The 12,377-nt window shown below is 36.4% G+C and overlaps 1 protein-coding gene across 2 annotated transcripts; it reads left to right on the forward strand.

The window, feature by feature from the left end:
* The first annotated feature begins 2,654 nt into the window (after window positions 1-2,654).
* On the forward strand, window positions 2,655-12,329 carry grap2a (GRB2 related adaptor protein 2a). Of its 2 annotated transcripts, none has more exons than XM_051888091.1 (9): window positions 2,655-2,842; window positions 7,211-7,289; window positions 7,668-7,784; window positions 8,974-9,065; window positions 9,197-9,316; window positions 10,112-10,295; window positions 10,618-10,722; window positions 11,061-11,159; window positions 11,527-12,329. In XM_051888091.1, the coding sequence occupies exons 3-9, from the start codon at window positions 7,707-7,709 to the stop codon at window positions 11,701-11,703; spliced, it is 855 nt and encodes a 284-aa protein (XP_051744051.1). In that variant the 5' UTR covers window positions 2,655-2,842; window positions 7,211-7,289; window positions 7,668-7,706; the 3' UTR covers window positions 11,704-12,329. The 2 variants fall into 2 exon arrangements, with proteins under 2 accessions (XP_051744051.1, XP_051744052.1); XM_051888092.1 differs by having other exon boundaries at window positions 7,211-7,277.
* Window positions 12,330-12,377: the final 48 nt, after the last annotated feature.

Consider the following 12,377-nt stretch of genomic DNA (forward strand, 5'->3'; position numbering starts at 1 on the left):
AGAGAGAAAAAGACATGCATCACTCACTTTGCCACAGAACGTTGCACACCAGGCACTGTACTGCTTATGCAACCAGGAAATGGCTTAAGTTCTGTGTAAGTTTATGGTGAACAAAATCTTATAAATTTGTATAAGTTTGGGGTCAGTAAGATATGTTTTTGAAAGAAGTCTCTTGTGCACACCAAGGCATTTTATTATGGAGTAATATTGTGAAATATTATTTAATGCATCCTTGCTGGATAAAAGTATTAATTTCTTTTTTTTTTTTTTTTTAAAAAAAAGGAAATTCAATTAAATCAAATGTGTAACTTGCCAGGTCAGTCTCTTGGAAATCATTTGGATGTACATTATATGTCTGATATAACTTTGCCACCGTGTATCTTATAGCATGATGGTTGGTCTCTGAACAGCGCTGCAAACACACTACATAAACATTAATTAGGGTGAATGTTTTAATTAATTAAAATTCATTTAGGATCAAATATTATAAAATAGATTCTAGAATATAGCTTATAAATAATACTAAATGATGTTTTTTTTGAAAATGTAAAAATGCAGAAAGTTTTCTTTGAGGGTTGTGTTTAAGGGTATAGAATACAGTCTGTACAGTATAAAAAAACATTATGTCTGTGGAGAGTCCCCATAAAACTTAAAAACCCTAGTATGTGTGTGATCTGTCTGTGATGTGGTCAAATGCACAGAATCATTAAATCATTTTCTCTACTGTATGTCCCTTGCATTTTACCCCCAAACCAACATTACCGATACAGATTAGTGTTACTGTTTGCTCTCTCTCTTTCAGGTGTCAGCTGGTGTATAATGGTTCCTATGAAGAAAGGAAGCAGGTTGCCATTGCAGATGCAGGCAGATAGAGGTGTTAATGAGATAACATCTCAATCAGTATCAAAACTACTTTTCACACACTGCTGATTGTACAGTAAAACATTCATTTCAGGATGCATGAAACAGAAATAATCACCTTTCTCTGACAAAACAAGGTCTGTTATGTGTTTTTCTAAAATTGCTTTCAATCCTGCTATTAAAATTTTTAAAAATAGGTAGCATGAACACTCATTTTGTTATAGAATGAACATAAAATGATTAAAAAACGAACGATACTTAATTATAAAATCACTGTTATCCTAGTTATAATGGCAAATCTATGACTCAATTCATTGCTGAAACTAAGAAAAAAACCAGAAGAGCATGTTAACAGTTCCCGACCATCTTTTTCACATTTCGTGCAAAAAAAAAAAAAAGAGTTCTGAATCAAGTTCTGACTAGTGTTATCAAAAAGCAATCTTAGCATCAAGAAGCACATCATGTGCTGACAGAAGTGATAGACTTCACACTCAAACCGCTCCATTTTAAAAGAGTGTACTGAACGTGTCTTTAGTATTTCATGTATTCCCTGTTCCTTCATGTCGTGCTGCACTTCGAGGTATGTGCTTCGAGATAGGCTTGCTTTAGTGACCAACACATAATGGCATGCATTTATAGACAGTACTGGACAGTAGTTATATAACATTTGGTCAGGATACAGCAGCGGAATCCCATTCGCTTCTGCATTCTGACCTGTCTGAGGTCATGTTCTGTCAGGAAGCTTAACTTAATTATTGACAGACAAGGAAGGATATTTGTCAAAAAGGAGAGTTAGAAAAGGAGTTAACCCAGAGTTGCCACAGCTCATATCCACCTGAACATAAAATAACAGCCATTTCAGAGTTGTTGGAAATGGGGGAGTTGCATTTTACATTGCTATTTCAATGTTTCATTGTAAGTAGGCCTACTGCTTTTGCAGTTATATAATAACTATATAATATAATATAATAACATATTGTAAATGTATAAAAACTATAAAAATAACAACATTGTTACAGTTTGTTAAAAACTAAACTTACTCAAAACATACAAAAACATGATGACTTTTTTTCTTGTCAAGGCTTATGTGGTTTGAGGTGTTGGCCTGATTCCTGCAGGTGCATAAAAGGTTTGCGCAGGGGGACCCCCCGACCAACTACCATAACACACACATTAAATCCTGACCTGGACCTCATTATCAAAGCTTGAAGATCCATGAACTTGAGCAAGAACCAGCTTCATCAAATTTTATGTGCTCAGAATGTAGAATATGTAGGCCATAACTTTGGTGTTGTAAAATGCATGAACAGACACAAGCATTCTTATATGGTGTGTTAGGGAGAGAAAGAGAGAGAAACCACACACTTCCAGTGAGTTGTTCTCAAGCTGGGTTTCCTGTCGCATGCTTTGCCTCTCTAGCAGAACTGCAGAAGTTGTGTGAGCAAGTTATTTTAACACTTTACCAGAAACAAACGACATAGGAAATTGCATATTAGGCAACCATCATTCATCAAACAAATGTTTAAAGATTTTATATATCAAACTAATAGCTTTGGGGATCTTGTATTCCTTTTACATAAAATACAACACTTTTATTTACCAAAGTTTTCAAACAGTGTTTTTGTTAACCACAAATGGCTACATCAGGCTACAAGATTGTCAGAATGTGCTAAACAGACGTTCGTGAACAGAAGTTGTAATCATGGCAACAGTTCGTTGAATCGAACCTATTGAAAGCCATTGAATATTTCTCTCAGGGATACAGTGCGCGATCTCGTTGCCTTTTTCAAGGGGCGGAGTCAAAGGTTCCGCTCGTTCATGTGTTTGGTGTGCCGTTCAGCGCTCCGATGTACGCGCTCCGAGGTACTTCGCGGGTACGCGCATGCAGGTAGCTGCTGAGTACAGGGTGATTTGTGAGACAGTTCTTCTGCAGGAGGTTTGTCTTTTCTTCGTTGCCAGACAGTGAAACAGCGAGACAACGGTAAAGTAATTTGGTTTGTCTCTAGTTTTATACAAAACATTGAAAGTTACCACGACCAGAAATAGATGTGTTAAGTTGCTTGACTCTTGCAACACTCAGCGTGCGCGCTGACACACTGAGATGCTTGTTTGAACTGTTTGCTTCTGCATTTATATTTGGCATATAAAAACTGTTGATTTAGAGACGTGCTTAAATGCGTGGAATTTGTTTTGTAGACAAATGTGCCGTATAATTAACATTATATATCACTGTTGGTCAGGATAGTGAAGGAAAACCCAGACAATGTCCATCACCACAGGTGGAAACCTCATGAAAGTGGCTGAGCTAAATCTAGCTATAATATAACCTAGAAAGTGTTGCTACTTTGAAGAAGCTAAAATATGTTATGTAAAAAGTTTTTTGGTCGCCTTTTCCACTTCAGTTTCCAATTTCCCTGTTTCTAACGATTAACAGTTGCTATCTTAATATCAACTCTCAAACTGCATATACAATTGTTTCGCTTTGTTTTACTTGTACATACAGTACTTATAGTGTTCAGTATTAAATTGATGCAGCCCTCTCCAAAAAAATATATTCGCAAAGTATAAAAGCACTGAGCCTCTTCAAAACAGCACATACAGTTACACAAAGAGATCATCTATCGAGGGAATGAGACTTGAGCTAAGTGTTTATTCATGAAACAACTTCCCCGTCACAGCAGTCAAATCAGCTTTCAGTCTTTAAATGGCTTTTTTGTTTTTCTTTCTTTATTTTAGCCTAGTATTGATCTGGTGATGTTTGCATGAACTCTGAGGCCTTTTTTTTGAAGGTTAAGGAATAAACGGAAGATAGGATAAAAAAAAATAATGTCCAAACAGTTTTTTTCATTTGCATTCACGTTTATTCATATTTTCACATTGTTTTAGCCATGGTATCTTGATATCACAGATGCTGTTTGATAGAGTATAACATATGATAGAGAGCGTAGGGCGGATGAAGTGTGACAGGTTCAACAGCAGTACTGGCAGTGTATAGAAATATTTAATCATTTTAAATTACAAATGATATTATCAGCGAAAACTGAATTTCACAGCTGAGTAAATTTCACCATTAATTTCAATGAAAGTCTTAGTATTTGGTTCATCCCTCATTTACTTTAATGACAGCAGCATAAACTAAATAAATGTATGATCATGTTCTCCAGCATGATTTGATATGCTGATATCATCTGACATATGATCAAAGTCACAAATCTATTTATTTGAATAATGAGCTAGGAATAGTGTAGAATCTTAAATTTGTCATACTTGATTTACATTATAACATTTCTAATTTATTGAAGTTTGAATCCCTTATTTTCAGTGTGGACCCTGTAAAAAGTTTTGGTTTGTTTTTCTGATAAACTTTGAAATATTAACCCGCCTTAAAGTATCTTTATGCAAAGAAAGGATCTAATTTCCTGTAGCGTATTCTGTCTCTCTCTGTCTCATTCATTATATTCTATCCCTCTGATTTCTCATTTGTAGCCAAATTAAGTAAGATTAATCCACAAAACTACAACAGAACAGCTTTCTCCCTCACAAACATCCTAACTGTGTATCATTGAACAGTGTTTCTATAACATTTGCAGTCAGGTTTCTAATTATCATAGATGGCACACTTTGCACTCCATTTAATGTGAAATTGTTGCTTTTTGAACATGCGTCATTGGGCCCCCTCTGTCTCTGTCTGCGTTACGGCAGGAGCTCAGTTTAGGCAAAGATAACTGAGCACTGTGGAACTGACAGAGCACATTAACATGACTGACAGATCAGCTCTTACATCTAATCGCTGCTCATCTGAGAAATGTTTTTTCACAAGGCCAGAGGGGAGAGGGAGGGACGGACTACTCCAAATCCATGTCTCAAAGTGTGGCTCAGTGTAATCAGGAGGTGACAAATTGAAATAAATGACATCGAAATCTATGTCGGAGTAGGACACTGCAAACCAATACATTAAAAACAGCATGTACTGTATGAGATCAAAAACATCACATGAGATTTAATTCCTATCATAATTAGTGGGACAAAATATGTACAGAAGGTTTTTTTTTAAGATCATGCACAGTATTTTATGAAGAGAACATGCGTCAGCCCCATTATGGTGCAATTGCAGGGATAAAACATCATTGTCAACTGTGAGACAAAATCACATTCAGCTGCTGAAGTGATCATTAGCAGTCCTGTAAGGAAAAACCTCCGTTACGTATTATGAGGAATCAAATTGTCCTTGTTTTTTTGTTGTAGTTGTTGATAAAAGAGCCTGATGTACTACTGTATGAAAATATTTAAATATAAAATGGCTTATACAGTATTGTGATCCCACAGAGATAAGTGCATCAACACATGGCTGTCTTTATTTACTCTTTTATGACACCTATGAGGTTGTTAATTTCGCTTGTGAAATGGGTGTTTCTTAAGAGCACAAAAGTGAAATGGACCGTAATTTTAAGGGCCAAAGAGGGAGTGGAAAATGGTATTGAAAAATAAAATTTTATAACACCTCAGGGATAATAATAATAATGATAATAAAATGTATGATATGACCCCTTGAAACATGAGATGAAAGGTACCCTGGTGTTAAAAGAGGTCCATGTAGGAGTAGTGTTTTTTTGTAGCAAGGCCGCTGTGGACCAAAGTTGCTTAATACATCGAAAACGCAAAATGTTTCTTGTCTCATCACATTCAGTTGTGAATCACATGAATCAAGTAAATGATGGCATATTTTGGCCATCTCATTGACATTGACGAGCGCTGTTAGACCACTGAGACAGACCGGCCTTAAAATGTAACTTTTAAAACGTTTTGTCATCCTAAGATCAAACAAAGCTGTGTGTTGTATATAAGTTGTATAGAGTTGTCCATAGGCCTGTTCACACCAAGGACGATAAATATAACGATAAGAGTTCTAAAAATCTTTAAAAAAAAAAAAAGAGTAGCAGAGTCCACACCACAAAAATAATGATAACGGCACAGAGAAACGATATCGTTGGAATAACTTTCAGAACAACTTTTTTTTTTCTAGCTGATGAATGATAAAAACATTGACAGCCAATCAGTGTCCATCAGATTTTAAAGAGCTCGAGCATTTAAAGTGGCAGACGACAAAATGGCGACACTCATACGTTTTTTAGTTATCGTCCTTTGTGTGAACAGGCCTTATTTCTTACAGTCTTGCTTATTATTGTGTTCTATGTAAGGCTTTTATTACTGCATGTATTTTGTCTTTTTAACAACACTTTGGTGCCTTGTAATTGTGTTGCTCTGGTTTTAACAAAGCGGACCACTTTATTAAATAAGAAGTATTCATTATATATATATATATATATATATATATATATATATATATATTTGTGAATAAAAATCGATGATGGCGAGGGGTGAGGGTCATACAATAAAAATGGATGACGGCCAGGGGTGGTCAAGTTTCAAAAATGACAAAAATGTACCATAAAAAGTACCTTAACAGTAGTCCATATGAATCCTGAGAGAGTTGCAGCAAATAAGACAATTATAAGTAAATAATTTAATTTCAATTGAATGACTTAGACAGGGGACTTTAAATATAGCCCACGAGCCTGCCGTCAGCTGCTTAATCTAAAACAGCACTGTTGATAAAGGGTTAAAAGTTTGTGTTTACTTCTGCAAAGTTCCTCTTACAGGGAGCCAAAGGCACTTTTCTTTCCCACTCGTGTGTGTTTTCATGTACCGCCACCATCTCAAATGGAGGATGGGCAAGAACATGCATCATACTGTAGTGATTAAATATAATTTAATCTGCATTTCCTCCTCAGCTGTTTGTGAAGCTCCCCTTTCTCCTGATGCAAATGATCCTGAAAACCAGCATCCCTTTTTTCTATTCACTCTTTCTCTTTCTATTCAGAGGAGAACAGAGAAAACCTTTAAACTTCTTAAGTAATCTGGTTAAAAACACTATCGATTTAATCAACGTGGTTAAAATAATAACATCCTATTAAAGATAAACTCTCATGCACCCATTGCAACTATAAATTATACATAATTACATGCAACTAACCCTAAACCAAACACTAATCCTAACCCTATGGTACTTAAATGTATAATTACACTGTAACATGGACACCTTAAAATAAAGTGTAACCGAGTTTTGTTTATAATGAACAAAGGTTTAGTTCTTCAAAAAGAAGCTTCAAAGCTTCAAAACATTATTAGTAATAATGAATTAAATGTTTGTTTTCCACTTAAAAGGTTTACAAGTTCAGACGACCTGGATTATACGGTAGCGCACATGCGAATGGACTACATGTATGTTTTGTGATACCACAATTAATTTTGCTTCGTTAATTTACACCTGCATCTGTCTGCTCTTTAGGTGGAGCTGTGATGGCCTCCTGAAGCCAGTTAAACAAGTGGCTCAACATCCTCAGATCACAGACAGTGTAAGTAAGAAAGTAAGTAGTAAGACTTGACCTCTTCATTCAAAATTATGGGTTAGTACAATAACTGGCCTGCTTCATTTATTTCTTCATCTTTCTCCCATTAAAACCTTTTGGACTGAACGGTCAAATCTTCAGATACGATAAGCATTGAGAAGCGTTTTTATCACCAACTTGCTCCACTTTAAAAAAGACACACTTTTGCATTGCATACATTTGTGACTAGCCAGCTAACCACAGCTGCACGCTTTTGCTTAGCAAGAACATCAGCAGGTGTTTGACCTCTCTGGTCTCTCATAAGCCTGAGGTTAACACATTTACTCTTCATTTTCTGGTGCTTTCATCACCCTGGTTTGTCTAACCTGTAACCTTTATCTCTCTCTTTAATGGCAGCTTATAGACCCTCTCCTCAGTTCTACTCAGTATTTTATCATGGAGGCCAGGGGAAAGTATGACTTCAATGGCACAGCAGAAGATGAGCTCAGCTTCCGGAAAGGAGACATTCTGAAGGTGAGTGATAAACTCTTTGGTTTATGAGTTGTGAGGCCCTCGAGTCAGGGCTTTAAAACCCCGCTCACTGCAAGCGCCATTCTTTGCATTGACCACCACATGAAAACAGACGCTAGTAAAAACAACGGAAAGTGAACAGAGTAAACAGTAAAAACAAGTATTTGAGCCTATAGGACAAACCCAGCTATTGTTTTGCTACATTGATAAGAATTCTGATACACAGAAAGAAAAAAAATGGGTTCATAAAACAGAAAACAAGGCATTCAAGACCTCTTTATAAAGTTTGAGGTTTTAAACACAAATGTAGGTGTGAAGTTGGACTTATCAAGACACACATTGAATTGTCAGATAATAATTGACATCAGCAGCCGATGAGGGTCAAAGTCCAAACAATCTTTTAGTGATGTACTACCACGTCTGACTATAACAGTTACTAGCTAGTGCAAGTGCATTGGGCAAAGTTAATGTGAGTCATGTGATGACTGTCCACTGTCCACCCAAAACAGCCATGACTCATTAAGAGAATAGGTTTTGGACCACGCCGACCATTTTTTCCATCGTTAAACTAGCAAAAGTGGATTCGGGCACGCCCTAAGTGCACTTGCACCATGCGCTTCAGACCATGTGCTTAGGTCGTTAAAATAGAGCCCAAAAGGTCGATTTTGTTTGTCATAATTATTACTATTTGTCTCATATTTCAGCTTTTTATGTCATATCTGACTTTTTATCTCATCATTTCGATTCGTCATAATTATGTTGTTTTATTTCATAATTTCGGCTCTTTATGTCACAGTTATGTTTTTATCTCAAAAACGTTTTATTTCATAGTCAATGTGATACTTTTTTCATCTTATAATTATGATGTATTTTTGTCTCAGAATTATTCATTTTTATCTCATAACTAAGATTTACCAAAGCATGATGGTAACACTTTATTTTACAGTGTCTTTGTTAAACATGTACTTACTGTAGTAATACCAGTAAATTATGCATAATTACATGCAACTAACCCTCAACCAACCCCTAATCTAACCCTGTCCCCATAGTGAGTACATGTTGTTAATTAATATTTTACTTAAATGTATAATTACACTGTAACAAGGACACCTTAAAATAAAGTGTAACCCATGATTTTTTTATGTGACAAAAATGTGCTTCAATTCATTTTGACAAATAATACTCTTAACAGATCCTGGGATCTCAAGATGACTGGTTCAAGGCAGAGCTACACGGTCATGAGGGTTTTGTACCAAAAAACTATGTTGACAGACAAACACCAAGGTGAGCTTATGTGATATTTATCTTTGCAACCTCATGCAAATAACCTGTGAGTACGTAGTAGTTAATAGAGACAGAGAGCGAAAGTAAAAGACCACAATAAGCACACAAATGTATTTGGATTCCCTCCCCAGCTGGTTCAAAGAGAACGCCAGTCGTGGCTCGGCTGAGGAGATGCTGATATCCCGAGAGGTGGGTGCTTTCCTGATCCGTGGCAGCCAGAGTTCCCCTGGAGACTTCTCCATCTCAGTCAGGTAACAAAATTAGTGGATTAATATTAGGATTTCAGATATTAATTTTTGCATCAGCACATATCCATTCTGTTTTAAGTAAGCCACCCTGTGTGTTTACTTAAGTTCACTGAAATCAGCATAAAATTACACCAAAAGAAAAGAATGAGATAAAGTCCTGTTATCCTATTAGTAAATATTTCAGCTGGCCCATGAAGGTCACCTTTAGAATGCTGTGAATCTTTAATCGCACAAATTGTCATGTCAGTCTTCTTACCCCTTAAGTCGCAAGGCCCAAAGATCCTCATAGACTAGAGGCTCACACCTGAGCCATTTTCGGCCCACACACACTGAATCTGGCCTATAGAAACACTCCATCAATAATGCATTAATAACATCCATCTTATTACAGCGGTCAGACAGTCCATTTGTTTCAGCCATCCTCTCATAAATCACCTTACAGTAGGTCCTCACTGAATGCACTGTGTAAGACTGAGAGAGAGAATGAGCGAGGGTTCCCTCTAGTGCAGAAAGCAGGTTGTGCAGCTTTTGTTAACCGAATTTAAAAAAAAAAAAAAAACGCTGGACATTAATAGATCCTCAGGGCTGGTATTGAAATTAACAAAATTAAATGATTATGATTATGATTATTATTAGGGGGGCTGTCCCTTTAATAAGTTGCTTTGGATAAAAGCTTCTGCTAAATGACTTCTTGAGTTTGTTTTTAGATATCAGTCTGTCATATGACCAAAGGAAACACTGAAATAAGTGTAATTTTTCTCACATATCTCACTTTGGTTTTTTTCCCATTGCTCACAGGCATGAGTATGATGTACAGCATTTTAAAGTTATGAAGGATAAATCGGGCCAGTACTACCTGTGGACAGAGAAGTTTTCCTCTCTAAACAAGCTTGTGGAGTTCTACAAGACTACCTCCATATCCAAGCAGAGGGAGATCTTCCTTAGGGACGGAAGTGGAGATGAGCCAAGAGCACCTCCGCCTGTAAATAAACTTTTAAATCAATAAATACACTATGTTTGCTGTTAATCTTCTAGGTCACTGTTAATACTGATTCTCATAACAGAACTCCATGAACTCAAACTTAATCATTAAACTTCTTTTTACCTTCTTTGAGCTAATCCATCTGCTCTTGCTTTTCAAGAGATATCTGATGTGAGACTCAAAAAGTGAATCTCTTTGGGGGAAATTTCTAATTTTAGATATTATCAATGCACTAAATGAGCAAATTCTGTCAATCATGCCTTCTTAATGTGAATGTATCTGAAAGTCTGATCAATAATGATCAAATGGTCCTCATTTTCAGTTAAAGAGTCTACCAGAAGTTCGGCCTCCCCCCGGTGGTGGTTATGGCGGTCCACAAACCTCATCACAATACCGCAACACAACAGATCAAACTCACAACCAGAAGGTACAAATGTGTCAACAGTCAAACTCAACCCCAGCTGTGCATGCATTTTAAATTGAAAAACCTTGTTGAATTATTGAAGAGCGTCCATTCAAAGCGGATGTATACCTGTTCCAACTAACTAACTGTAACCTACAGTCTTGGGAAAACTGATTATTAAAAGACATTTAAAGCTTAAATGTAACATAATTTGTAGATATTCAATTAAATATTTACATGTATCACATTTTAATTTTATTATATATATAATATTGATTCTAAATGATGTATTAATTAAATGTAAATTGTTTAGCACGAAAAAAGGGAACTGGCTAATAAATAAAACTGTGCTCTTTTCTCAGAGTAAGAGAGGAAGTGTTGAGGAGAAAGCTAACACTGTGGGTCACCAAGGGAGGAACAGTCCAGCCCCTCGGCGAACCTCTGAAACTTTGCCTGCTCCGGTATGACACCAGAAATTCTTACAAACTCTCTCACCTGCTGTCAGAGCTTAAATATTGTCTTGTGTGAACTATTTTAAAGGTGATGTGTGAATAATCTTCAATGTTAAAATACTTTCCTGTCCCAGCTTAATATGCTGAGACAACCAGCCAAAGGCTGGCAGGGGCAGGACTGTCTATTTGTCCGGCCAGTAGAATGTAGACGGTATTCGAGAAACTTGTTCGCAAACTTATTTTTTTACAATTCCTTTTCGTGATGCTAGTGGCACAAAAAATGACACGCTTCACCTTTAAATGGCTAGTTATATAAATATACAAAAGGATATTATTACCTTTTAATGTACTGACACTTTGTGTCTGTGTGTGTCAGAGGTCAACCATACAGGTGAGAGCAATATATGACTTCACTGCAGAGGAAGATGACGAGTTGGGCTTCAATGCTGGCGACGTCATTGAAGTGGTGGACCGTTCTGATCCATCATGGTGGAAAGGTCGATTGCGCGGCAGGACTGGTCTTTTCCCTGCCAATTACACAGATCAGATCTGACATCTTCCGACTGCCTGGAGGTGTGGAATCACTGTACTAAATCCATCGTGCTCTCACCAAATGCCTGCCTATAATGTACGGACTGGTTGATTATTTTCAAATTACTTTTATAAAGCTGGCTGCAGAACAGTTGAAGAGAAGTGAAAAAAAAGCCATTACTCATGACGGTCTTTTTGCTTCTCTGTTTTTTTATACATAATATATTTTTTTTTTTCACAAATAAGGTACGAAAAAAGGACTATACCATTTCCCTTGTGTCAAATTCTCCTAATGACTAGACGCTTTCCCTTATGTGAATTACTGAATTATACAGTAATAACTGTAGCCCATAATGACCATTTTATCGTTTTCATGTCCAGTCCATGTTTATATTTTAAGATTTTCAGTAGGACACACTAACACAGGAGAAAGTGTTACAGTACCAAGCAAAGCTTTCATGTTTACTGTACCAATTTTTGTACTAAAAAATCTTAATGTCGTTTGTCAGAATAGGCCTATGGCACAGGCAGAATAGGTATGATTATTATTGTTTTACTATGCAGGATAGAAAATATGAATGGCAAATATGATAACAGCGGTAGTATAAAGGATTTGAATAAACTTTACCTTACTGCTATCATATATAAGTCAAGCGTTATTTTTTACAAGGAAAATGAAAAATGAAAAAATGTCTC

Source organism: Ctenopharyngodon idella, chromosome 3, assembly GCF_019924925.1.
Source record: "Ctenopharyngodon idella isolate HZGC_01 chromosome 3, HZGC01, whole genome shotgun sequence".
Lineage (NCBI taxonomy): Eukaryota > Metazoa > Chordata > Actinopteri > Cypriniformes > Xenocyprididae > Ctenopharyngodon > Ctenopharyngodon idella.

Coding starts and splice junctions, on each gene's coding strand:
- grap2a (XM_051888091.1), top strand. CDS start 7,707: ATGGAGGCCAGGGGAAAGTATGACTTCAATGGCACAGCAGAAGATGAG. Junction 9,066..9,196: donor GTTGACAGACAAACACCAAG/GTGAGCTTATGT, acceptor TTCCCTCCCCAG/CTGGTTCAAAGAGAACGCCA. Junction 9,317..10,111: donor GACTTCTCCATCTCAGTCAG/GTAACAAAATTA, acceptor CATTGCTCACAG/GCATGAGTATGATGTACAGC.